Source organism: Miniopterus natalensis, chromosome 8 (assembly GCF_054644295.1).
Source record: "Miniopterus natalensis isolate mMinNat1 chromosome 8, mMinNat1.hap1, whole genome shotgun sequence".
Lineage (NCBI taxonomy): Eukaryota > Metazoa > Chordata > Mammalia > Chiroptera > Miniopteridae > Miniopterus > Miniopterus natalensis.
Window position 1 is genome coordinate 42,091,960 of NC_142088.1, and position 27,815 is coordinate 42,119,774.

The window sequence follows — 27,815 nt, forward strand, 5'->3', positions numbered from 1 at the left end:
GTCCTTAATTTGGTTTGGCCAATGTCGGTCACATGTCCACCTTTGGAACAACCACCACCACCAGAGAAATGCCATGTACTGGTTAGTTGAGGGTGTCTTTCTTGAATCCCTGGCTATGTGTGAGGGGATTCAAAATCAGGGCTCTCTTAGCAAAGATGCGGGGGAGGGCTGGATGCTGATAGACAACCAACAGTATCCACTATGTTTGCTTTCCTGATTTTCTTCTTGGCTGTACTTCTGTCTCCTTTGTGAATTTTTCTTCCTTGGACCACCACTTAAATGTTGTTCATCATTTAAGATAATTCTATTTTCGGTCCTCTTCTATTCAGACTACACTTTCTCTGTGGGCCACCACTGCCTTATCTTGAATTACTATCTCTAATCAAAGAGTAGTCTAACTGAGTCTAAACTAATGACTCCTAATTAAGGAGTGTATCTCTAGCCAACGTATCTCTTCTAAGTTCCATACCATGAATTCAAAAAAAACCCCTAATATCCAATACTTCCTGGGGTAGGCAGAATAACACCCCCTTCACACCAAGAAAATGTCTATGTTCTAATCCCCAGGTCCTGTAAACTGTTGGGTTACGTGGCAAAGGGCAATTAAGGTTACAGATGGAATTAAGGTTGCTAATCAGCAGACTTTGAGAGGGAAGATTATCCCCTGGGTTATCCAGATGGGCCCAAAGTAACTACAGTGTCTTTAAAGTGGGAGAGGGAGTGGAGTGTTGAGTGTATAGCTAAACTATTCCATAATATTGCTGCCTCTGCATCCATTCTATGTAGCTGAAGGGCCGACAGGGGTCTTGACCTGACACTAGCCTCTCCCTCAAGTGCATGGCCTCGATCACAGCCCAAGCTATACTCGTGGGGGAATAACAACCCCCCCCAAATAAAAAGAATGGCCACTTGTGAGGTCTGCATCAGCCAGCCCTCCAGTGCCACCTGACTACTTATGTAACTAGTGGATTGAAAGTACCTGTCTTCATTTCTTTCAGTCACTCCTATAAAATGGTGCAGAATGTCTTCCTCTAAATGTTAGCAGGCTACAAAATGCACAAAGAATAAACTATGCTGCAAACATTTTGGATATAATGTAATACTGTGCTGATATAAGAATAAAAATTCAGACTGGTACACTGAAAACAAATTACTTAGGAATAGTTTTCTCATTTTACTTAAGTTACCTTACAACTTATTTTGAAGGTGGCAGAAATTCATCAAGGAATACAGAATCAGCAAAATAATGTGGATTGATACATCAAAGGTGTAATAAAGCTGTGTAAAGGTTTCATGATAGTTTTCATGCATTCACTCGGTATATACATCACATTGTTTGCCAGGCACTTGTGCAGTTGCTATGAAAAGGATAATGTCCTGCTTCAGGGAGGTTACATTTTCTGACAGGAAGGGAGAAGATAAAAAGAGCAAGTAGTCAAATAAGAATGTCAGGTACTGATATATGCTATAAAGAGCATAAAACAAATGATATAAAAGTACCTGAAGAGGTGGTCATGGAGGGACTAAGAGTATGATTCTGGAGCTATAATGTCCACATACAAATCCAGGCTCTACCACTCAATAGGTACATGATGCTGGGCAAACTACCCATCCTCTCTGTGCCTTAGTTTTCTCATCTGTTGAATGGGAACAACAATAGTACTTACCTCATGGGTTTGTTGGCTTAAATAATGTGTGTAGAATGGTACCTGGCACACAGTGTTATGTGTTTTCAAAATACTGTTTTCCTCTCTGAGTAACTCACATTGGATCAAAGACCTAAATATTAGGAAAGAGTTCAAACTAATATGGATGAATTAACATAACTCTGTACCAAATAAAGAAGAGTTAGACTAAAATGCAGCTCTCTTTATATTTCCATGTGATACAGTAATGAAAATATATGAAGAGGAAACCACAGTAGCACCTGTCATGCCCCGTCTTCGCCTTCATCAGAGCTGTCTTCACTGGGCTCCTCACCGCTCCCTCCTTTACTCTCCCCGCTGCTGTCTCCTTCACTCTCCCCGCTGCTGTCTTCTTCACTCTCTTGGTCATCTTCAAGATTTTGAACTTTCTCTGCCACAGAAGGGACGAGAATTGCTTAATATGTTTCGTAATATTTCCACTCTGAAAAACGGCAGTTCTCCTTGCTTCTCCCTCCACTAAGAAATACATATTTTTGGAACATGAAAATTGAGCTGAACTTTGTTAAAACTGTATATAGGGTTAAAATAGTAGTACAAATAAGAATATATTCTTACTGGAATAAAGATGTTTGTGGATTTAAAATCAATTTAATTGGGAAGGAGAAGAAAATGGGGGAAGGGGGTAAAGGGGAGAAAATGGGGGAATATCTGTAATACTCTCAACTATAAAATTTTTTAAAAAGTGGTTATAAATTTAAAGAAAAATAAAGCAAATTTAAAACTAGGTCTATAAAAATACATTTTATTATTATGAATATAACTCTAACAGATAAGTAAATTCTCAAATAGAATAGGATAACTTAGAGGGTACTGGCTTTCCTTGGAATTGTGCGATAGTCCCTTTAATACAAGGGGCAATTAGCATGTTCTGTTCCCTCTAAAGACTGCTGTGCCCAGGAAGCCGCTTTGTTTGGGCAGTTCCACCCCACAGAGAAAAGGAGGTCATCTTGACCATCCACAAAGGACAAGCCAGTTTCATTAAACCACCCAAGACAACCATTTAGCCTTTTCTTAACCACTTCCTGAGGATGTACTTTGCTAATCTCCTGGGATAATGGGTTTTTAAATAGTGACTGCTCATAGTTCTATGAGAAAGAAGGAATTTCAATTTTTAAATTTACCCATTAGCAACATTTCTTCAATAAGTGAGAAAAACTCCTTGGCCTCAGGATTTTCTGGTTCATAGATTAGGACTGAAAATGACAACAGAATGTGTGTTACTAGATGTTCAAAGTGTTTCAGCAAACAGTCTCCTCAGAATGAAACTGTCAATCACAGTAAGTGAAAATGTACAAAGCAATAAACAACAATTATACCATGGGTATATTTAAGTGCAAATAGAGAAAATGCGCTACTTAACTTAGGTGCTTTATAAGAGAAATAATTCTCATTCTATTTTCTACCTCCTGTCCAAAGATTCAACCTCTGTCACTATGAGGCTTCCCTCATAGGCCTGAAACCAAGGTGTTTAGCGACTGTAATCATTCCACAAACAAGGCACAAATCTTGCAAAAATAGACTTAGCTAATAATAATGTGTCTAGAGTCTGTTAATCTCTCATCTCATCTCACCCTCCCACAATCTACATGACATCCTTTACTAAAGGCCTCATCTGAACACATAGGAACAATTTTGGGGGTTTTTGGTTTGTGTGTGTGTGTGCGCGCACATGCAAGCTCTTCCATGGCAGATATGACATTTTTAAAAACTGATCTTTCAAATAGGAGAACTGATCTTTCTTATTTTTCTTCATCCTTAAAGGTCTGCCCTAGTGTACACCCCAGTCATTGCCACCTTCACAGCATTCTCCCCTCTTGATCAGCCACTGTCTTGAGCACTTTATTCCTTTGTTGATCCTTATGTGAATGTCTCATCAATCCTTTGGGTCATACCAAGAGATTTTTTAAGGCTTGTTGGTATGTTACCAATGTCCTAGAGGCCAGAACAATTTACACCTTTCGTTTGAGAGTTTTCTAGACTATTTTATTTTTCAGATCTCTATCATCTTCCTGCCTGCCTTGAGGAGTATTCAGAGTTCAGCGTCATCCATTTAATGTTGTGACTCCTGTGATCCTGATGGCACCCAGGGGGCACTGAAACATCAAGCGTGCTATACTGGCCTGGCTAAGAGGAAGAGAGATAATTGTGGATGGCTCAACTAGGCCCCATTAGCTCATAGGACCTCACCCCACATGGCTTTCATCCTGACACACCAAACCAGTGTCTTTATTTCCTAATCCTTTACCATCAAGCTGCATTAGCATGACAGTGTGCCTGCTCAGAAGCTGCTTTGAAGGATCCTACAGGTATTTATACAACTTTTAAGTCCCTCAGACTAGAGGCTATTCTAGGGTCTAGAATTGGGGAAACCAATTCTCCTCTCTATAAGATTCATAATAGTTATGAGCATATTCTTCTGTCTAGAAGGTTGGTCTTGTTCACTGTTTACATCCCTAGAGTGCCTGGCACAGAGCTGGAGCTCTCAAAACATTAAAAAATGAAATAAATGAATATAGACAACTGAGTAGAAAACTTATTTTTTGCCTATATAAATTATATCTAGGCAATAGGAAAGAATGACTTCTTTTACTCAAAAAGAGAAAAACACATTATAGGAACTGTTTTCTGAAGATACATACGAAGTTGTGTTAGACTTATGATGAGAATCATTTTGGTTTTCAGGCCATTATTCTTAAACGTTTACAATTATTATAGTAGATGAAATAGGTCTTCTAGGCTAGTAGAATCTAGGGCTGCCTGTGAGCAGAAGTGTGGAAACCGAGAAGATTGAGCTGCGGATTCCATTCTTGCAAGTGAAAAGACCAAGAAATAGGAAGACTGGCACAAAATCTCAGTCATTCATGAGATATAACTAAGATAAGTACTCAGAGCTCTTGACTTTCAGTCCACTTAAAAATCACTTTTCCAGGCTGAGCCAATGCCTGGCAGGAGAGGCATGGAGTGGAGCAGAGACAGCAGTTCAGCAGGAAAACGACTGAGGAAATATTAGGACCAAATAAAAACTGAGTGTGACAGCAAGAAACCAGGGCCCGGCCGGGCATGGCTCAGCAGCTGAGCATTGACCTAAGATCCAGGAGATCGAGGTTCAATTCCTGGTCGGGGCGCATGCCTGGGTTGCGGGCTCTGTCCCCTGTAGGGGGCATGCAGGAGGCAGCTGATAGATGATTCATCATTGATGTTCCTATCTCTCTCTCCCTCTCCCTTCCTCTCTCTGAAATCAATAAAAATATATTAAAAAATAAAGTAACCAATATTTTAAAAAAAAGAAAAAGAAAAGAAAACACACCAGGAACCTGAGGCTTTGTTCGAGAAAATGGATTTGTAAAACATTTCTGAAGGGACAAAGATACATTATTTCATATAAATTATTTCACAGAATAAATATATTTATTAATAAAATAAATATATTAGTCAACATAGGAGCCATTTCAAACCTGCTTGGTCCATAAAAGTATCTCTTTTCCAAGTCTCTGCCTGTTTGACCAGAAGTATGAGTTTATTAATAAAATGAGGAAATGGAAATATAATAGGATATCATAGGCTTTTAAGCCAGACCACTTGGTAGCTGTGTGACTTTGTGTGAACTAGTTTTCTTTGCTAGCTTCAATTTCCTCATCTGTAAAGTAGGGTTAATTAAATCAGCCTCACAGAATTGTTTTAAGAATTAAACAATGTAACACTAATGCTCCCCTAGTAGGTGCTCAATACATGCACATATACATAAATATGTAAATAGATAATCTATGTTTACACACATAAATATATAAATATCTACAGAGAGAAAGGGGGAGTGTCTGTAGAAGAGCTAGAAGTTGGAAAAAAAGAGACAGAAGTGTTCCTGTTAGCATCACAGCACTAGCCCTTCCTTCTTCCTGAGACAGAGTCTGTCTTCAGCTCTCTGTTCTTCTTGGAACTTGCTTGGCACTGCTAAACCTGGGCCTCCTACCTTTACATCCTTAGCTGGGAATCTGCCTCAAGGGTAGCCAATCTAACTATGTATACTCCCTCCCCATCTTTGGGCCTCTTTTCCCATGTTTCCCATCAGCCTCTTCTTCCTCTTGGGAGCAGTGTTCTTTCTCAGGTGGCTTCCTGGATCCTGGTGCCTGTCTGAGGGCCCTCCATAGCTCCTTTTCCTACAGTCTAGTCCTTAGTTTTAAAGGCACCACTTTTTGAAACAGACAGAAAAAGAGTGAACAGTGCTACTAGCTGAGCTGTAGGGATGAAAACCAAACCAGATCATGTCTATGTCAACCCCAAAAGGGTTCTGAGCAAGTGTGCTCTGATTCCTGCTTTCTCTCCAGCTCCCAGCATAATGCCTGGTACAGATATGGTGCTCAATATGTATTTGTTGGAAGGAAGGATGGTAGTGAGTGAGTTTTTAAAGGGATATAGCCCCATTAAGATAGATCAATTTGGACTTTTCCATCCCCATTGACCTGGCACTTAATGAGTGTTCACCCATTTGAGTCTGGTCAATAAGCATTTTTTTGAGCACCTGCTACTTATGCAGCTCACGGCAGGGCTGACAGCCTAAACTGACTGACAAATATAATATCAGTGCATATATTTTCTAAGCTTCAGCCAAAGGCTTTCTAAAAATCATTGATGAATACTGAAATATGATATATAAATTTCCCTACAATTAGTGTCCACAGGAAACTCAGAGAACTGAGAGCTAGAGCTACAGAGTCACTCACTTCTACACTAGCCCCTCAGAGAAGAAAGGGCTTGTGGGAGAAGGAGGCTTGGCTTCCAGGTCTGGCTGTGTCACCTGCTTCCTGGGTGGGGCTGCCAAAGCTGCTTAACTTCTTTCTGCTTCAGTTTCATTATTTATAAAAATAGAGGATAGGACATGATTCTCTCTAAGGATTCCTTCTGATTGGAAATTTATGTATGTGGGCCACCAAAAGTAGTTTTGATCAAAATAGTTTTATTCAATGGCTTTAAGGTCAAAAGTACAAAACATGGCTTATTATTTTGGATACAAAATAGGTAGTATTAAAGCATCCAAGAAACCTATTTTAAAAATTAGCCAATGATTTCAGAAGTACTGTATACACAGTGGGGACTCTGTGTGAGGCATGTGAGAGGAGACTCTCACAGTCCCTACATTGCATTTTCACTTCAAGGACTTGGACCAAGAGACTTAAGTCTAACATCAGGCCTATTGTCCATAAAGTTTATTGGAGAGTTGCCATTTTCACTTTTAAAATAACTATGACATATGTATTAAAGAAAAAGATGGGCAAAATAGTTGAAAACATTGTGGACTTCAACAGAGAGCCAGAATCTTTCAAAATCATTAAATTGACTTTCTAAAACTGGAAAACACAATCTTTGAAATGAAGAACTCACTGGATGGTTTTAATAGCAGACTGGACACAGCAGAAGACAGGATAAGTTAACTCAAGTACAGGTCAAAGAAAATATCCAAACTGAAACAAAGAAAGGAAAAGAAATGGAAAAAAACCAAAGTTGAGTATAAGATACATGTGGGACACCATAAAAAAAAGTCTAATTTATGAGTAACTGAAGACCCAGGAAGAAAAGAGAGAAAGAGAATAGGGCAGAAGTGATATTTGAAAAGGTAATGGCCAAGAAACTTTCAAAGTTAATGAAAACAGCAACCCAAAGAATTAGGAAACTCGGGAAACTTCTCAAACCTCCCTTTGTATAGAGACAAAACCACAAATATTTTGAACATCGTCAAACCACTAAAAACCAAAGATAGAAAGAAAAAAGAGTGGGGTAATATTCTTCTACTCAAAAACGTCTACTGGTTTCCTACTAAGGAAAAAAGCGAGGACCCTAAGCTGTGAAAAGGTGCTATGCAATCTGCACAACCCCAATCCGTAACCTCTGTGGCCTCAGTTCCTATCACACTCCCCTTGGTTATTCTCTCCAGTTAAACACTGTCCTTGTTGTTCGTGAGGCACACTCGCATCTCAGCACATTTGCTATTAGTCCTGCCTGGAGCTCACTCCTTCCAGATACCCATGTGGCTAGTTCAACTTCCTGTCTTTGCGCAAGTCTTTCAATGAGGCCTTCTGGGACCATCCTATCTGAAACTGCTTTGTCTCCTCCCAGTGCTTTCTATTCCTTCTTCCCTACTTTATTTTCTTAGATAGCACCTATCATTTATGACACACTCTTTATATGTGAGTTTATTATCTGTCTGACACTAGATATAAATGTGGGATCATTATCTGTCTTGTTGACTGCTGTATTTCCAGTGTCTAGAACAGTGCCTGGCACATGGAAGCACCCAAGTATTTGTGGAATAATTGCATGTTAAGTAAGGTTTGCTCCACTACCTGACACTTCTTTAAAACTAAAGGCATAAAGTTACCTACCATTATCATAAAGATAAGGATTTGGACTTACCTTCATGGTAATTAATTCGTTTCTTTTACTTGATCTCACTCAAAGTTAGTCTAGAAGTCTAAATTTGCCCTTATACCAATCAACCTAATTTACTGTCAAGGAATCACTGAGACACTACTGGGGAAAGTCACTGGACTTATAGTAATCAAACCATCTTATATATTTATGTGATGTATTTAGAAACAAAGAGAAGGTTGGAAAACAAAGTATTTTATACTTACTCATCTGACATAATTTTTTAGCCAAATGGTAGTCTTGGCCCATTTCTGCTTTCAGGAACTGGAAAACATTAAGAAATTCTTCAGATAGGTAGGTCCAGAGAGAATTAAAGTGTCAATTATAAACTCCCTAGAAAATATTCCATTAATGATTAACTATTTTGCTTTTAACATTTACACATGTTTTTCCAGGAGTAAGTCTGTAATCAGTCAACCAATTAACTGTATTTAGGGACTTCTCACGGCAAGGCAACATATGTAAAATAAGTATGATAGCTCTATTTTGCTGCAGCCACACTATATGTATACTCCTGAACAAGTTGAAAATATACAGGTTGATTCAACTGGCAGAGACAGTGAAGACATTAATCACTATCACATATCCTTTTGGTTCAGATACAGCTTTTATTTGTGAACTCAGTCCATAATTACATGATAATACTTAGTAAAAAAAATGTAGATTTACAAGTATGTATAGTCACTATTTTCTAGTATTGCTCTCATACCATCCTGCTTTTACTATTTTTATTATATTTTTCTTGTTACAGAGTAATACATACCTTTGTGTGTAGAAAATTTAAAAGCTAAATAAACATATTCTGTTCCCAATTCAAAAGCCTCTATATTTCTACCACCCAGAGATGTTTATTATTACATTCATGTATATTGTTTCCATAAATGACTACATATTTACAAAAACTAGAATTGTTCAGTAACTTTTAAAAATAAATCATGTTCATACTCACATATCATGATCATTTTCTCCCATGGAATTAAATATTCTTACATATTTTTTATTTACTTAGGCTGCCATTTACTAAACTAATATTTTATTATTAATTATCTAAACTGCTTCTTTTTAAAAAATTAGCCTATACTTAGATGATTGTTCTTGCTTGGGTGTGACATATTCTGTACCATATGTAGATACACTTGGTTTGCTTTCCAAGAGACATGAGCATCAAATCATAAAAAAAAATCAAAAAAATCCCACAAAACTAAAAACCACTTCTCACACATTTCCAGATATTTGATTAATACCCAGGTGCCATTTTAAGAAGCAGTTCTCTAACCATTTTCTACATTTCTCTGATGGGTATTAGATTATGTATATTTTTCTAATATAAAGAGAACTTTTCTAGAGATTTTTCTATACGTAATCTCATCACAATTCTCATTTATTTACATATTAATAATTTTCTTATATTTTTAAAATCTATTCCTAAGGTTAAGACATGTTCATTTTCATTCCTATTTGTACTTTTCTTTCATTTTAATTATAATATCTAGTGTTTGATCCATGTCATTTTCTTCAAATATCTAGCTCTTAAGTTGATATATTAATTTGGTTTTTACTTTGAATTATTAATTTGTTCTTTTAATTCATTTTTTTGTACTTTTCCTTATATTTATTTTGGTTTTCTTCTAGTTTTTGGCATTAATATTTAGTTCATTTACTGTCACTTTTCAGTCATCATCACCATCACCATCATCATCATCAAAGCATTTAAAACTCTAAGCACTTCAAATGTTTTAATATTTAGTGTTATGTTATCACTATTTTCTAAATAGGTTATAAGTTTAGATTTTTATTTTTAATTCATGTGTCACTTAGAAGAATATCTTTTAGTTTTAAGTAGTTTTGTTATTGATTATTTTCATTATCTGTTTATATTTTTAAAATCTTTATGGAAAATGTAAATATACACAGTAGAGAAAATTGTAAAAGAAATGCATGCTCCCAATTCTTATCTTCAAAAATTAACATTTTACCAATTTGATTTTATGAATATCACCATATACTCTTTTCCCCCCTCTGCCTAGACTATTTAAAAGTAGTTTATGGATATCACCTCATTTCACTTTAAATTAAAAACACAATCACATTAATGCTATCACACCTAACAAAATTAATAAGAATTTTTTATTTTATTTTTTTTTAAAGATATCTTTATTGATTTCAGAGAGAGGAAGGGAGAGGAAGAGAGAGAGGTAGAAACATCAATGATGAGAGAGTCATTGATCGGCTGCAGCCCACAACCTGGGCATGTGCCCTGACCAGGAATCGAACCCCGACCTCCTGAATCCTAGGTCGATGCTCAACCGCTGAGCCAAGCCCGGCCGCGCAAGAATTTCTTAGTATCAACTAAGATCCAGTGTATTTAATGAAGCATTATATTAAAAATACTAGCCTCAGAAAATAAAAGGTACATGGAATCCATTTCAAAGGCTCCTTTGCATTGATCTATTTTTTCTTTGTATTGATCTATTTTATGTTGTTAACATAAAATATATTCTCTTTCAATAGTTCAAAAGCCAGTGAAATTAAGAAATTCATGCAATGGATATCTGGCTAAAAACTTTCATGAAAAGGGCAGAGGTCAGAAAAAAATATTTGAAGACTTAATTGAATATTTTCCAATTCCGGTGAAAACTATAAACTCATAGATCCAAGAATCTCAATGAACACAAGAATCAAGGCACATCAAAATCAAATTGCCAATAATAATACTACAGATAAAAAATTTTAAAAATAGACAAAATGATATAATACAGACTAATAAAGATAATAACAGCAGACATCTTTTCTGAAACTATGCATCTTTTCAGAAAGTAGTATTAGACAATAGAGTAACCTTTCAAATTATAGGAAATAACCTGGCAACCTAGATTTCTTGAGCTAACATATCCTTTATAAAAGGCGATAGTAAAACTTTTTCAGACAAACAACAGCTGAGAGAATTCACTGCCAGCAGAATTGCACTATAAAATATACTGAGGGAGGTTTTTCAGGTAAAAAAAAAAATAATATTAGTTGAAAAGTTGGACCCTCACAAAACTATGAAGAACAGCAGAAATGTGTTTCAAAAAAGATCTTCCACTTGGCAGGTGTGGAACGGTGGTTAAATGTTGTCCTACGCACAAGGTCGTCACTGGTTCAATTCCCAATCAGGGCACATGCCTGGCCCAGTAGGGGGCATGCAAAACGTGGCTGATTGCTGTTTCTCTCTCATCAATGTTTCTCTCTCTCTCCCCCTCTCCTTTCCTCTCTCTGAAATCAATAAAAACATATTTGAAAAAAAGAAAAAAGATATCTTCCAATTAAAAAAATCTCTTTAAAAGATAATTGACCACTTAAAGCAAAAATAACAATTGTATTGTGAAGCTTATACCATGTGCAGAAGTAAAATGTATGACAACAATAATACCAAGGATGAGAAGGGGACATGAAAATGTACTATTATAAAGTCCATACAATATACATGAAGTTGTGTAATACTAAGTAAAGGTAGACTGTGATACCACATTAAATGAGGTAAAATTGTTTTGTTCTCCACAGAATTATCAGTAAATGTACAAGTTTTGCATGTGACGTTTCAGGCTTCAGTGCCTTTGCCCATGCTGTTTCCTATGCCAGGAATGCCTTCTCCTCTTGTTTACCAGATAGATTCCTACCTTCCCTCTTCCTTCAAGTTTCTAAGATGTACACACGTCTCTTCCTTTTATCCTGTTTCTCCTATTTCTTTTCTCAATTATCCACTTAATCCTCCATCCCCAGAGAACTTCATAAATACTCCTACTACCACATATTTCATTTTATTATAAATTGTATTATATAAATAATATGTCTGTTAGTTCTCAAAGGTCTTTATTTATTTCTACATATTCCTAGTAACTAGCATGGTGCCCACACTTAATGTAGAAACATTCCTTTAAACAGTCGCTGAAGAGTTTTATACCAAAACTTCTCTTATTCCTGCTCCTGCCTTTACCAGAATACTGTCAGTTCTAGAATCTTCTCTCACCTCTGCCCTGGTGAAAGTTATGAGAGAGATGAGTAGCCAGGTAAGCATCTATACATGGGCAAAAACCTCTTTACTATTTTTTTAATCTTCAAGGATATAGACTATTTAGTTATTTAATATTTTTAAGTGTCTTAAATTATAATGCACAAGTAGAGCTTACTTCTGCCATTAACTCTAATGGGGCACGAGTGTCCTTATTTGGATTACTGTCTTCATTCTCTTCACCATTGGTGTCATCTTCACCATCCTCTTCTGTTGATTCGAAGAACTTATCAGTATCCCGAAGGCAATATTCATTATTTTTCTCCTGCTTTGCAATGACTTCATCTTTGTCCATTTCACCTAAAACAACATATATAATTAATCAATAAATATTTAAAAGTTCAGCCCAGCAGGGTGTGGCTCAGTGGTTGAACGTCAACCTAGGATCCAGGCGATCGGGGTTCGATTCCTGGTCAGGGCACATGCCCTGGCTGCGGGCTGCAGCTGATCAATGACTCTCTCATCATTGATGTTTCTCTCTCTCTCTCTCTCTCTCCCCCTCTCCCTTCCTCTCTCTGAAATCAAAAAAAATATATTTAAAAAAAAAAAGTTCAAAAATTTGAAATGGTTACTCCTAAACGATAATGTAACAAGTGTACATGTTGCCTACATGGCTTTCTGTGCTGGGGTTTATTTTTTCCCATGACTAAACAGCACTGATTTCCATTTTCAAAAACGGTAATAAAACTGCCAAGTGAAAGAGAGAAAAACCCAAACCAATTAACACTGAGCTCATGTTAATGTCAATTGTTTAGTGCCTGAAATTTTAATAAATGGAAAACAGTTTTGTTTATAAAGAATATAATTTCAAGAAAAAAAATTAATACTATTCTATCTCTAGAAATATATTTCCTAAATTGTTCTTATAGGAGGGTAAATATAAAGTAAAAAGCCTGGAGAGTAAAAGTAAGTCTGGAAAGGCTCGAAGCAATAGTCCTTCTTAGGTCACGTCACTCCTTGGATACTTGAGAATAAAGCTCTCTCTCTCTAAACACACACACAAACAGGAAGAAATACATGTGGAGTATTCTAAATATAACCAAAGGTTATACATAGCATTATTAATTATTTTGCTTAATGTCAAGTCACATTACCTACGACCAAACATAGATGACTGAAAAATAAAAACTAAATGCTACTGACTCTACCCATTCAGTGCCTGGCACTATGCTGAGTCCCAGGAACAGAAAAATGAATAGTCCTTGATCTGAGAGTACTTGCAAAAACTCTAACTGGGGAGTCAGAAACATGGATAATTGTAAAACAGCATGGACAAACAGTGAAGATAATGTTCTAGGTAAATGGGAGAGCAAAGGAGGGCCGCATCCCAGTCTGGGGAGTGGTTAGGAACTGGCCAATCTGAGCAGATCAGTTTTTCCAGGGAGGGAGGACAGCATGAGCCAATGCAGAAACAAGAATGTGTGTGGACTACAAGCACTTTGACGCTGCTTGAGGGTCAAGGTTGAGGCTGAAATGGTGACAGATGTGGCTGGAAGTGTAGGTAAGGCTGGCTGGATAATGGAGAATCTTGTGGGCCAGAAATCTTAGGGTTTATCCTAAGAATGAAGGGGCTACTAATGAAAGGTTTTATGTAAGGAAACAAGTATGATCAATTCTGTGTTTCTGAGGGAAATCTTGGATAGCAGAGTGAAAAGTGCATTTGAGGGAAGACAGACAGAGTAAGGAGAGAGGTTAGAGTTCTCTCCCAAAAATCCAAGTGAGAGAGATGATAAGGCACTAGTAAGACAGGGATAGAGAAGTGATAAATTAGAGAAATATTTAAGAGGTAAAATCTCCATGGTACGAACTATTAGAATATTTTCCAAACTTCAGTAATTCTTATACTATCTTCATCCATTTGCCATATATGAATATCATCTATACTAATTAACATTTTTCTTTGAATCTACTTTTTAACTTATACATTTTGTCAGATCATAAATATTATCATCCATGAAACTGATGGATGTATTAACAACAGTAACATATAATAATCATAATACATATATGCCATTACTCTTCTGAACACTAAATATATTAACTCATTTAATTCTCCAAACATCCCAAGGAGGTTTTACTTTTATCCCATTCCTAGATGAAACTGAGGAACAGAGAGGTTAAGTAACCTGCCCAGATTCACACTGCTAATTAAGTGGTAGATCTGGAAGTCAGTCTGGCTCCAGAGTCCATATTCTCAACCACATCTTATATTATTTTTTTCTAACACATATTAAAACATACTACTATTAAAGTAATTTTTTAAAAAGTTTAGTATGTGTTTTCTAAACTTATCTCTTTGGGAAACACCATTCAATGAGCTTACAGGACTCCTCTGGCTCTATGGATATCTCTCACAGTTTCATACTAACTTGTGCTACACCATCCCTTTCTTGTCAGATTTAGAGTATCTGGGAAGTCTTGTGAGATGCCTTCTGGAGTGCTCTAAATGCAGCAACACTTGTGTTGAAAGAAGAAAATGAGGAAATCCAGGAGAGCTCAAGAGAAAACAATGTTAAGGGAACACAGACCAAAAAAAGAAAAAGTTGGTAAAACTCTTGACTCTAAAGCAAACTCTTGACTTTAAAAAAAAAAAAAAAAGTGCTACCCTGAAAAGGGATACCAAGTCCTTCTAAGGGTAGGATGGCTGGGCTATTCAAGCCATCTACCTGCTTCTGTTTCCTTTACAGTCTCCATTAGCTCACAGCCATTCCGATTTTCCAATGTGTATCCAGCCTGTTCACTGGCTCATCACACTGTCATCATCAGAATAGGGAATTCAGGACTGTATGTGATGTCACAGAAACTGCCTCAGTTAATCCACAAACACACATTGAGCTTCATGAGAGAGGTTTTCTGATCCTAGATGTAAGGCAGTCCTCTCCCAGGTGCCATTTATTAACATTATAACATCCATCACAACCCGTCATTGTGCTGCTTTTTTGCTTGTATTTATTTTATATTGTTTACTATTTATTTTTAATAGTCGGTTGTCTATCTCCCACTAGAATGTGAACTTCATAAAGGCAAGGACCCTATTTGCTAACTATTGTATCCACAGCTTCTAAGCCAGTGCCTTTCACTCAATAAACTATTGTTGAATGAATGAACTTGTTAATGCTTTCATTAGGTATTTTAATTCACTCTCTATTCATACTCTATTATTATCATTTCACGTAATGTTTTTCCATGGATCCTATACCTGACTGCGTATATGGTACATGAATTTGAAAAGGTACTGATTCCCATGACCCTCCCCAGACCTACAGAGTTGTCAACATTCCAAAAGTCATGGTGAAAGAGGAATGAATTAGAAGCAACAGTTACTCAAAACAAAAGCAAAACCAAGTGTTATTACCTGTGCTTTCTTTTAAGAAGGATGATGACCATAGCTTAGGCTGTGGATTTGTTTCTGTATCTTTATTTTCAATACTCTTTGAAGGTACTCTATTTTCAGTATTCTTTAAAGAGACTTTATTTTCAATACTTTTTGAAGAGACTTCCTTCCTAAATGTTAAAGTAGATAGTAAAAAAATATTTTCCTAGGTCAAAATTCTGTTTAAGGCTTTATATGGGTCCACACACACACTTATTTAATATAAACATACAGTATAATATACCAACAATAAACTAAATAGCTAAAATGCAGTATCTTCTTTGTGGGAAAGCATTAAAAATAATTTTTACTGGTGATTAAAATTCTGTTTCTGCTTGGCATTTGTCATTGTGTAATGATTCTTAGAACCTTTTCAGAATTCTTTAACACAGAATATATAAGCAATCAGTTCTATGAATGTCTGGCACATCATTGTAACATATATAATGGAACAAAACTATGAAATACTAGCCATTTTTTAAGTTTGTAAATCAATTTTTACTATTGCTAAATGCTACACTGAGAGAGTGCAACACTAATATTAATCTTTGGTCATAATAAAAAGTAGCCTGCTTTTTCATTAAGTCATTGAAATCAAAATGGATTCTCTCTTTTAGCCTTTACACCCGAAACCTCATGTCAATAAACAACGCACTGAGACAGAGGATTCATGTGTGGTGCACTCTGTTTACAATGACAGGCACTCATGCTGGTGGAAAAATAAGCCTAAGTCTGTATTCCGTGGTTTTAAGATTCTTTTAATGTGTCTCCTTTACCAAGTTTAAAAATTCAGCTCCTAGTTTGCATGGAAAGATATAAAAAGATGTAAAGTATTATTTTTTCTCCCAAAGTTATAGTGGCTTTGTTTTATATCCAATGAAATTTGAATGCAGAACATTAGTACTGCAGTTAAGTTAGTGGTCTTGTACCGTGATTTAGCAAAGAGGCAGAACAGCTTGTTATGTTCTATTTTTAAAATATGTTTTTATGGATTTGAGAGAGAGAGAGAGAGAGAAACACTGGTCGCTGCCTCCCGTCCCACCACTGGGGATCAAGCAACCTGGGAATCAAACCGGTGACCTCCTGGTGCATGGGACAGCGTTCAATCCACTGAGCCACATGGGCAGAGCTGTTATATTCTTAATACAACAGGAGGGAATAGAATCCTCACTTCCCCAGTATATTCTGCTAAAGCAAACCCCTCCCTGGTAAGACAAAATGGACAGCAAAGATGATTTGTCTGCCTCTGCTCTCCTCAATTTTCTAATTTCGAAAGAAAACATCCGAGAGGAAACTCTACATGTGAAAAGTTGAGAAGTCACAAGTATTTAATTTCTAGCATGGTGAGATTCCTATTATAACCAAAGATCATCACAAGTGATTACTAGAATTTATTTGCTCTAATAGTAAATCTAGATTAAAGGGCTTTACTGCCTACCTCCCTCCACCCTCCCAAAATTATAGTATTTTGTTGAATCCAAGATACCATATATTTATAAGACATACCATTATTTAAGAAAAAGAAAAAGCATTGCCAAGTTTAAGATGCCATCGATTGTAAGAGATGTTAAACTATGATGAAATATGTTACTTATATATTGACTAAGTTATACCCCAAAGAAGAGAATTTAGCTAGTATAGTTCTGGGTACTTGCATTGTTGGAAATGCTTTTAATAGTCTTAATGACACAACATGGAGGAAGTCAATATACTCAATGGCCTGAAAACAAATAGGATATTACTATTTGGAAGCATTAATGTGCCATAAAAATATATATGAAAATTGGGGCCAAATCATCATTTAACAATAAAATATGAATTCCTTTTCTGCTCACTTTCTGTTGTCTTTCTCATATAGTCTCGAAGACTCAAAGGCCCAATGACTGACCCCCTCTTCAACAATAATCTATTGACTTCCATTTGCGAAAGCGCTATTATTCATAGTAATAATGCCTCTAACTATTTAAGAAAAATAGATAACCGGTATACTCTAAAATATCTGTTATTTCAATACAGTTATAATTAAGGAAAGACTCAAATTTTTACTTTATGTAATATCCTTTGGAAATGGAAGATATTTAATTTAGCATCTGCTTAAGTTTGAGAGTTAGTCAAGTTAGATATCTCACTGGAACATATTAATGCTAGAGGGTAAATAATCTAGGTTTTAGGATTATTCCTCTGTTAAGAGTACTGGGTATATTTATGAAACGTCCCCAGATTTCTATTGGAATTAACAAGTTTTTCAGGAAGTTTATATTTTAAACTTTGTTTTAAAATGATTTATAATTTGTCAAACATGGGCCTAAAAATTAATTAAAACTTATTTTCTAAAAATGTCTTAGCTATATTTAGAGAAACCTGTGTTGCTGACATATAAAGTTTGCTGCCCAATCTTAGTCTTTGTCCGAAGATGCATTTACTTAAAGTATAAAAATGGGAATAAAAAAATAACTTTTCACTTTAGAAGAGAAAACATATGATTATGAAAAAACATATAGATATAACTTTTCAACCTCAGAGCATTGAGTGCTGTGGGTCTGTTTCAGCCATTTACACTTCACATCTCTGAGTATGCTCAAAAGCTTGACCAAAAACATCAACAGATCAAAGGCCCAAGATCTATAAAACTTTGTCCAGCATTAAAGATATATTTTACCTTTACTACTGAAAAGTTTGTTAATTAAGTGCATTCTGTTGGGTGGACAAAATATTTTACACATGGATCTATGAGGGGAAAGGGAATTATAAATGTGAGGTTTGTGTGCAGAGAAGTTTGAAACTCATGGTTTATAAAGTCCTTGTGGCTTGGACTAGAATGAAAATCAATCAGAAGATTAAAGCAAAGAACTGGTGGAGAAAGAAAACTTCTAGTTTCCCCCTAACCCAAGCTGGATAGGACTTTTTGGCAAATTCCACTTGCCAGTCAGACTATGGAGCCAACAGCGGGGTGGAAAGTGGAATCTGAAGCTACACTGAGAAAATTCATCACCTTTGCAGGTCAGTTACCTAGTCCCCAAACAAAGGTCCCACATGATTTTCTATTTTCTTACTTAATCATTTTTTTCCAGGACTGGCCCTGTTTGCCTTCAACTCTGGGTAAGGTACCTGAGGTGACAACACCACACAACGATGAAGCTTATTGGTTACATTAACCATCCACTTCAAACAACAACCAAACCCAAACTCTTCTCTGCAAGCAAATTAAGGGGAAAATGCTCATCTTACCCTTTCAAAAAATAGTTTGATGAGCAGATGCAATTATTAATGAGATCAAGAGAAAAAGTAGGTACTCTGCTTTTGTATTTTGGTCCTGGCTGCCTTTGATTTATCCCTGGAGTACAACTACCTCAGGGTGTGGATCACTCCTGCTCCAATTCCAACATTGTTTATCACAGTCTCAGAATACTGGGCTCATAGTAGGCAAAACAATTTATTTTCATTAATGACCTACTAACTTCCATTACTATCATTAAAAGTTATATTTCACTCAAAGACTACTAAAATTGTCTTAGTTTTTTTTTAAATTTAAATGCTTTCAACCATGTAATAGGATATACATATATTTAACAGGGCATTTATTTGTTCTGGTTGTCTATAATATTAAATCTGAAATAAACAGATTCTCATCATTGATCTATTATACATTACTCTCCCTTTAATATAAAAATATATATTCAATATATAATTTACAACAAAGCCAAAATAGATTCTAATTTTAATCTTTAGGTTTGACAGTATGAAATCAAAATATATGTTGCATTAGGTGAAATTTTTCCCAGCCAGTAATATTCACAGTAAGCCAAAATAATATTATTTGAATAGAATCCCACCGGAACAGTGCTTACAAACCTATCAATAATTGATATCTATGAATGTGTTTTATGATCAACTTTCAAAATGTGATTTTTCATGGACTAAATGATAGAATTTTTTTTCAGGTGGTAGGAGATGATCCTATCAGGAAGGGCTTTGATGATCAGAATCAGTAACCCTGAACAAATCAGGTACTTAATATTTAGCTACTAAGTTTAAACTGAACCATAATTCTTTTTAACACTAATCTCTTCATCTACTTGGGGTGATTATGTATTTTCCTTATTTAGTAGTAATGAATCATCTCATAGTAATTAAAGAATCTGTTTATAAATATAAAGAGATATTCTGAAAGAAATGAGCAATTATCAAAGGGAAATAGAAATGAGAATTATATAAGTTAAATACACACTACTTGGTGTGTAAGCATTTAAAAGTAGAAGTGAATAGTATCTATATCTCTACATTTTTATCAAAATTCACACTTCATTTTAAATGTCCTTTTATCTAGTAACAATTGCTTAGATTGAAGCAAAAGCTAAAGTGCTAATCCATGCATTTTTGGCCTTTCAAATTTAATTGGGTGACAAATGATTGCATTATCTAGTTCTAATTGCTCAAAAGGCATGTGATAGATCAGTTGCACAACCGGAGACATTTTCTTACTCTGATATTGTTTCATTTGGTTCAATCATCACTTTTTCTGAAAGAGAAGAAGAAAAAAAAACCTCAGTATTTTATCAATAGTGATGTTCCTAAGAGAAATTCCTGACTGGCAAATATTTAGGCATTTTTTGAATGACAGACAATATAATAAAGGATTTAATTGCTAAGTCTTTCAACCACACTTGACCATTTCAGTAAACTATCTTCTTAATATTTAAGACAAAATGGTGTTCAAACATATTCTTTTCAAGCAATAAATCATTTACCCTTTGGATCAAACACTAGCCATTTGCCATTCTGTCTATATTTTGGTGCCTAAAATAGAAGCAGAAATAAAAACTAACATTATTATTTTCATTTGAGGTATTTGAAATAACTTACTCATAGTCTTTATATAAACATTTCTGTTACCTAGGCTAACTGGTAACTTCATCCTAAAACAATTATTCAAAAACTATATAAATTGATGATAAAATAGAACTAAAGTGTCCTAAAAAAGTTTGTGCACTCTTACCTTTACAGCATCTGGCTTGTCTAGATAATCCCTGCAAAAACCAAAATATTTACTTCATAAGTCTTTAAACTCTTGTATAAATTTAGAATATAAATAAAACAGAATATAGAGCTTAGCATGTTAGTAGAGTTTTAAGTGTGTACTTTGTTTTTGTATTTGGTAGCATTATTTCGATCCTAACTGAAAAACCTCATTCATCTGGATTATGAAATTGGCTTAAAAAAAAAAAAAAAAAAGTCCTGCCTGGCTGGCATGGCTCAGCGGTTGAGCACTGACCCATGATCCAGGAGATCGAGGTTCAATTCCAGGTCAGGGCACATGGCCAGGTCTTAGGCTCAATCCCCATTGTGGAGTGCCTAGGAAGCAGCCGATCAATGACTCTCTCATCACTGATGTTTCTCTCTCTCCCCCTCTCCCTTCCTCTCTCTGAAATTAATAAAGATATATTAAAAAAAAAAAAAAGCCTAGAGAAATGAACTCTTTCTCCCCTTTTACCTTGAAGTCTATGTAAAAAGAGCTACAGGAATAATTGCGCATGTTAGAAAAGTGATGTATTAAATAAGCCCCTAACTGTAACTGGTTTTAAATAACTTGGTCTCTAGATGTAGATCCAAATACAATTAACAGCAGGTTAAGGATTCATCGTTCCCTCTGAGCTGACCCTAACAATCATTAAATTAGTTTGGCTCATGTTTAGACCACCTTCTTTCTCCCTTACTTCAACAAAACAATATGTAAACCAAACTATCTGCCACATTTCAGTTCATCCATATTGTGAAAAACCTCTTCATGTAAGAGTGTATATAAGCCAGAATAAGATATAGTATTTTTAATAAAATATTATTTCAACAAATACATTTAGAAATTAACCTTTGATTTTTCTCCAGACACATTTAAAACTATAATTCTTACTTTGTAAGTTTCCTTATGTTTATTGATACTTAAAATGTTTTCTCTGTGAATTTTTACCTTTCCTAAGTTACTACCTTCTGTAGACTGCATAAATTCCATTCTAATCTCAAGGAGGAAAATCAGCTCATAAGGTGTTTTTTATGTATGAGAGGGGCCATATTTAAACTTTTCATAGGTAACAATTCACTTGTTCCCATGTCCCAAGCCAGACTTTTCAAATTATTCTTGGTAGTACATACCTAGGGATTTCTGGAATACAAAATTTAGGGCCAAATCTGTGGGCAATAAAGAGAAGCTTCATTATTTTGCATTGTTTTTCTCTTTTTAAATCTGGCTCCCTCACAATGATCTGCACTCCTGAGTAAATCAGTAATATGTAAACTTTTGCCTTGGGCTTTGTTTTCTGGGCAACCCTAACCAAACCAGACATTATACATGTTATTAATTGGATTATCCCTGGGAATTGAGGGATATCTCTTGAGCTCACAGAGAGCTCAAGTTCATCAGAAAAACAAGGCATCTTTTTGGGAAAAACAGTTGTAGAAAGCCAAACTCTAGAATAAATGAAAGACTTTCTTCCTAATTCTCTAAGGCAGTAGACAGTGCTCAGAAGCTGAAACAATGCAAAAATGAACCAAATAAGACCTTAATAAAAGCAATCTAGGATGACCTTTCCTGAGAAATACTTTCACTCCAGATTTCCACAATCCCATGTGTTGTCAAAAGTCTGCTTGGGTAGACATCCCTTTATGTTTAGAGCCCTCCTCTCCTTTCTAGCTCTAGTATCTTTATGGATTGCTACAGTCCATCTTTTACCTGAATGAAACATCAGTGCATATAATTCTCCCATTTTCACCTGATAATAGAAAAACCTAGGGCTGGCAAATCCTAGCCCTTAAAAACACAGGCTCTGCTAGGTCTGACTTTATCATTACCCAGGAACTGTCTATTTAATCTCCTTTCATAAAATTGAATTCCTAAGAAGCAGTATAGAGTAGTACTCAAGAGCTGGGGCTCTTGAGTGACAGACTGGATTCACATCTCAGTTCTGCCATGTGCCATGTAAGCTTGGATAAGTTACTTTACTGCCAACTTCACTGGATCATTATAAGTATTACATGAGATGATCTGGGTAAAGTGTTTAGCACAGTGTGTGGTACATAAGAGGGACACTGTATAAACAACTTGATGTTTTGTCTAAAGGAAAAACTGGGAAGTAATTCTAAGGGGCTGATTAAGATTGCTTAGGGAAACAAAAAGGAGGCTTTAGCTCTGAAGACTTTTAATTAATTTAAAAATCACACAATCCCCAAAGCAATGATACTTGTTTAGAAAGATCACTGACTCCAGGAAAAAGCAGGGGAAAAACACAGGTCAAGGTAAAGCAATGGCTGATAAGCTGAGCAGAATGAGGTATAGCCACTGTATAGGGAATATGTATTTTTCAAATAACTATCAATATGCAAAATATCTCTGAAAGGAAATGTTTTCAGAAAAGAAATTATAATATTGGCTGACTCTGGTGATGGCTACAGGACTGGGGTGGGAGCTTTTTACTTTATGTGCATTTGTACCTCTTGAACTTTGAACAAGATAAATGTGTTACCTATTTAAAAAATACAATTTAAAATTTGCAATACCATTTGTATTTCTGTTTATCCATCTCTTACAGGCATGTGAGCTGTATGTTGGCAAGGTGCTACTGCAATTCTCTTCTCCATCCAGTGGTACCTATTCAAACTGGGGTCATGGTGTCCAAAAAGAACAGGTGCACACACCTTGTATATTCATTACTATTGGTTATGGTTAATGTTAACCTCACAACATTCATTTAATAAGCCCTTTGAGTTTCTACCAAGTGCATCCTATGGCTTTTGGAACATGAGTAGACTCTCCTGATGTCTTTCAACAGTCCCAGTGGTAATGGGAATAACAATGATGATAATTCCAAATTTTCATGTAACATTCAATGTCTATTTGACACAATTTGATGAATGCCTACTATGTACCATGTGTCTGTGATAAGCCCTGGGGATACAAGAGAAGCTCATAATTTTATAGGGGAAACAAGTACTAATTCCCTATATACCTGGGAAAGACCAACTTCAAAGTACTGTACTAAATCCTTTCATCTAAGAAGCTCCGATGTACTTTTCCACACTACCCAAACAGGATCAATCAAATCCCTTCTTTTAAGCTCATGGACTGGAGATATCCAAGGAGAGTCATCAGGCAGTGGAGACAGAATTGGAAAAATAGAGGAAGAGCTAATCATCAGAACTGTCTCTGAACAACTTTCCAGTTCCAGAATCATTCTTGAGACCTGTTCTCTCTAGATTTGCTATATCCCTCCAGGTATAATTTCTACAAGTGTTCCTAGAATAAGGTATTATCTGCTGCTAGCTCCTTCCTCTTTATGTGGTTAAAAGATCCAGCCCACCTGAACACAAGAGTAGTACTGTCCTGCCCAGCCGGGCGTGGCTCAGGGGTTGAGTGTTGACCTAGGATCCAGGCGATCAGGGTTTGATTCCTGGTCAGGGCACATGCCCAGGTTGCCGGCTGCAACTGATCAATGACTCTCTCATCATTGATATTTCTATCTCTCTCTCTCCCTCTCCTTTCCTCTGAAATCAATAAAGATTAAAAAAAAAAGAGTAGTACTGTCCTAAGACACAGCAATCATAGCAATTCATAGCTAACAGTAATTGGACAAAGCTAAAGCTCATTACAACCTTTCTCTGAAACTTTTCCAGGTGGAATTATCATAGAGGTAGGAGAATATGAATCTAGAGCTCCCAGTATCCATGGTTCTAGCCTCCAGGAAAAAAGCAACCTGAGAGTAAAGCAGAATATACAAAAGAATCAGGGATGAGAGATGAGGAGATGAGAGAGAGAGAGAGAGAGAGAGAGAGAGAGAGAGAGAGAGAGAGAAGGGGAGAGAAAGACAGAGAGATGATGCTTGAGTCCCTGTTTCCAGCTCAACCTCTGCCTTTACCACAGGCCAATTAATTTCTCTTTTTGCTGAAACAAGCTGAAAATGATTTTTGACATCTGAAGCCAAAAGAGACCTTGACAAATATGGCTCCCACTTCTTGAAACCAAGAGGCTAACACACCTGGAATTAAGATGGCCTGAGGGAGCAGAGAGCGAGAAGTAATGAATTCTATCTTATGGGAAGAAAGATTCAGTCAGGCTTCACAAAGAAGCTGACATTTATTTAACCAAGTCAAAACCAAATAAGTAGTCAACAAAAGGGGAATAGAAGTTCAGCATTGTGTTAAGAGAATGACAATAGATGAAATCGGAAATGTGGAAGCAAATTTTAAAAGTCATTAATTGCCATGTGCTAAGGATTTTGGGCTTTAATCAGTAGTAGGCAATGGAAAGCAAACCAAGCCTTTGAAATTCTGTAGAGGGTAAACCTGAGAGAGAATGGAAGGGCTCATTTCTAAAAGAAAGGAATTGGTTCTTGTCTTGTTAGCTATATTAGTCTAAACTCTTGTTTGCAAGTTACCATGCTCCAGTTAGTTTGGGGGGGAGGGGGAGGGAAGAGAGTGTTGGCTCATAGAATCCAAGAGTTGAATACCCAAGCTGTGTAGAAGTCAGAATACAGTAGATACAGCTGTGTTGGAAGGGGAGGGTGACACTTTCTCTTGTTCATTTCAGCTTCTCCCTGCATATGGGCCTCATTCCCTCTCTCCCTCTCTTTCTCTCTCTCTCTCTCTCTCTCTCTCACTGCACACAGATTTCCTACACATGGGCTCCCAGCAATTCTTGAGTTATATGTGATGCAATTCCAGCTTTTAAGAAACAGTTGACTCTCAACAATCAAAAACTCCAGTCAAGGGCCCAATTAGTTTAGATAGTTTTTTTTTTGTTGTTGTTATTGTTTTGCTATAAAGAACAGATAAACTCAAGCCACCTTACAAAACTATCTGTAGTGTCTAGTGCACTCCATGTCACATAATCTGGTGCTCGGTAAATATTTGTTGAATGAATGGAAGGGGAAGGAAGAAAAAAAGAAAGCAAAGAAAAATGACGTATTAAACTAGAGTTTCACTGTCCAATATGGTAGCCACTAGCCATATGTGGCTATTGAGCACCAGAAATGTGTTCACTTTGAGATATGCGCACTGGACAATAAAGACTTAGTAGCAAACAAAAGAATGTAAAACATCTCATACCCCCCCTCCTCTAAGTAAGTGTTCACTAACCAGCAATCATTAGGGCCAAATAGGTTTTATTTGGATTCTACAGGTTTCAAAAAAAAAACCCAAAACACTTATAAAATGAGTCACCAACATTTAAAATTCAGATATCACAAAATTCTTATTTTAGGTTTTTCTTGTAATATTGGAAGATGTATTTTTTCTTCAACCCATTTGTGCAATTATTTTATCCTTTTGTGCTATTGGTTTCTATACGCTATCTTATATTCTAATAGGCAAAGAATGAATTACTAAATAGACAGCTACATGCTCAGATCCTGCAACTGTGGTGAGAAGGAGAGACAGGGCTGATTAAGCACCATCCTCCACCCTTGAGGAACTTAATGAGGAAACATAAAAGGACATGGGGGCATTATTTCATTGCATAACTCAAATGTGTATAAAATGGCTTCAATGATCATCTATCACATTCATATTTAAAAGAGACTACATATAAATTTCGTATGTTTCCTTTATAGCATAATATAGTGCCCAGACTGTGGAGTCAGATTGCCTATGTCCAAATCCCAGCAAATGTGTGTGACCTTGAGCAAGTAAGTTCCTTAATCTATGACTCACTTTCCTCAACTGTAAAATGAGTATAAAAATACTACCTACCCAGACTTATTGTGATAACAATAACTAAATAAATGATAGTAGCATCTGCCTTGCCGGTGTGGCTCAGTGGTTGGCAACCCATGAACCAGGAGGTCACAGTTCCCAGTCAGGGCACATGCCAGTGTTTCCACTTGATCCCCAGTAGGGGGAGTGCAGTAGGCAGCCGATCAATGACTCTCTCTCCCTCCCTCCCCCTAAAAGCAATTAAAAGAATATTTAAAAAATAATAATAGCACCTATCTCCTACTACAGTTATAATTATTACAACTTTCCCCCCTTCTGTTACTATTGCTATTATTACCTACAGCCTAGCAGGGTCACTGCTGAAGGTGAAGTCTGACTTAAGGAAGCCAGATCTAAGTGCACAACTGAGACTGGATGGGGCAAAGGAGGGGGTAAAAAACTAATGATTTAGCTCCAAGGCGGGAGCAGGAAGCTCCGGAATTCTGGAGTGGTGCAGTGGAATTCCTACAAAGGTGTTGGAATTCAACTCTGGTAAACTCTTAACGCTTAAAGAGCAGCGCTGTTGTTTCCAGGGGAATGAAACAAATAAAAAACAACAACAACATTTTCAGTGTCTTTTTCGGATTTATTTTAAAAAACAACACAAAAAAACCTCCCAGGGAATCTCTTGGGATAAGAACAGATTCATCCAATTCTCCTTTGCCTTATGGGAAGTCAAACGATAAATTTATAATTATGCCATGTGCTAACTTAAATGCTGTCGGGGCTTAGGGTGGAGTAGTTTAAGCAGTCAAAAAGCCCACACTAGGACGAAGTCTCAGGTCAGTTTCGTCATCGCAAGGCTGAAGACTGAACCTGACAAGTGATCCCCTCATTTTACGGAAGATAAAAACAAAGCCCGCGGAGGTTTAATTTGTCCAAATTCCACCGAAATTTTTTACGGCTGAGCAAGTTATGTCTAAAGACGGATGACGTCTTAACTACAAGCAGCGAGTGCTTGCTCCTATAGGCCATTACGGTGTTTCCAGAAAAAACGGAAAAGGAAAAAATTTTTAAAGGAGTGGGGAGGGGGCCGCAGAGGACAGAAGGAAGCAGCGGAAGCCCAGGGCTGAAACGCAGCAATTTCCCTTGGGGGGAGGGGGGAGGGGACGTCGGCGCGCGGGAGCCCGCCGGGCGGGGCGGCAGGTGTCTCTAGCCCGTCAAAACCGCCCCGTTCCCGCTCACCGACGCCGACATCCTCCCCCCGGACCCGACTACAGCCAGAGGAGGAAGCCAAGTGTGAGGCGCGCCTCAGCCGCGCGGATCCTACCTTCTCGCGCGCCGCCAGGCGGCCGAGGGGCCGCAGAGCCCAAACCTGGACGGCGCAGAGAAGTTCGCGGGTTTAGGCTGCGGTCTGGGTGGTCCGAGGTGAGGGAGTTCTGCACGCGGGGACCGGGAGAGGGAGACTCGCAGTCGCCGCGGCGCTTCTTACCCGCTCGTGGCCCTCTCCAGCGGATCATCTGAGGGGCAGTCGGCGAAGGCCCGCCCAGCTGGAGGTTCGCGCGGGTTTCGGAGCTGCGCGCCGTAG

General features: G+C 37.0%; 1 protein-coding gene across 9 annotated transcripts; it reads right to left on the reverse strand.

Moving 5' to 3' along the window:
• Window positions 1-1,150: 1,150 nt before the first annotated feature.
• On the reverse strand, window positions 1,151-27,815 carry ERICH2 (glutamate rich 2). 9 transcript variants are annotated; one of them, XM_087819786.1, is made up of 9 exons: window positions 27,558-27,707; window positions 20,547-20,577; window positions 20,299-20,347; window positions 20,033-20,069; window positions 15,533-15,681; window positions 12,296-12,477; window positions 8,333-8,390; window positions 2,828-2,899; window positions 1,151-2,076 (listed from the first exon to the last, which is right to left on the reverse strand). In XM_087819786.1, the coding sequence occupies exons 4-9, from the start codon at window positions 20,059-20,061 to the stop codon at window positions 1,931-1,933; spliced, it is 636 nt and encodes a 211-aa protein (XP_087675912.1). In that variant the 5' UTR covers window positions 20,062-20,069; window positions 20,299-20,347; window positions 20,547-20,577; window positions 27,558-27,707; the 3' UTR covers window positions 1,151-1,930. The 9 variants fall into 9 exon arrangements, with proteins under 9 accessions (XP_087675912.1, XP_087675914.1, XP_087675907.1 ...); XM_087819788.1 differs by lacking the exon at window positions 20,299-20,347 and having other exon boundaries at window positions 27,558-27,615; XM_087819781.1 differs by lacking the exons at window positions 20,299-20,347; window positions 27,558-27,707 and adding an exon at window positions 21,698-21,715.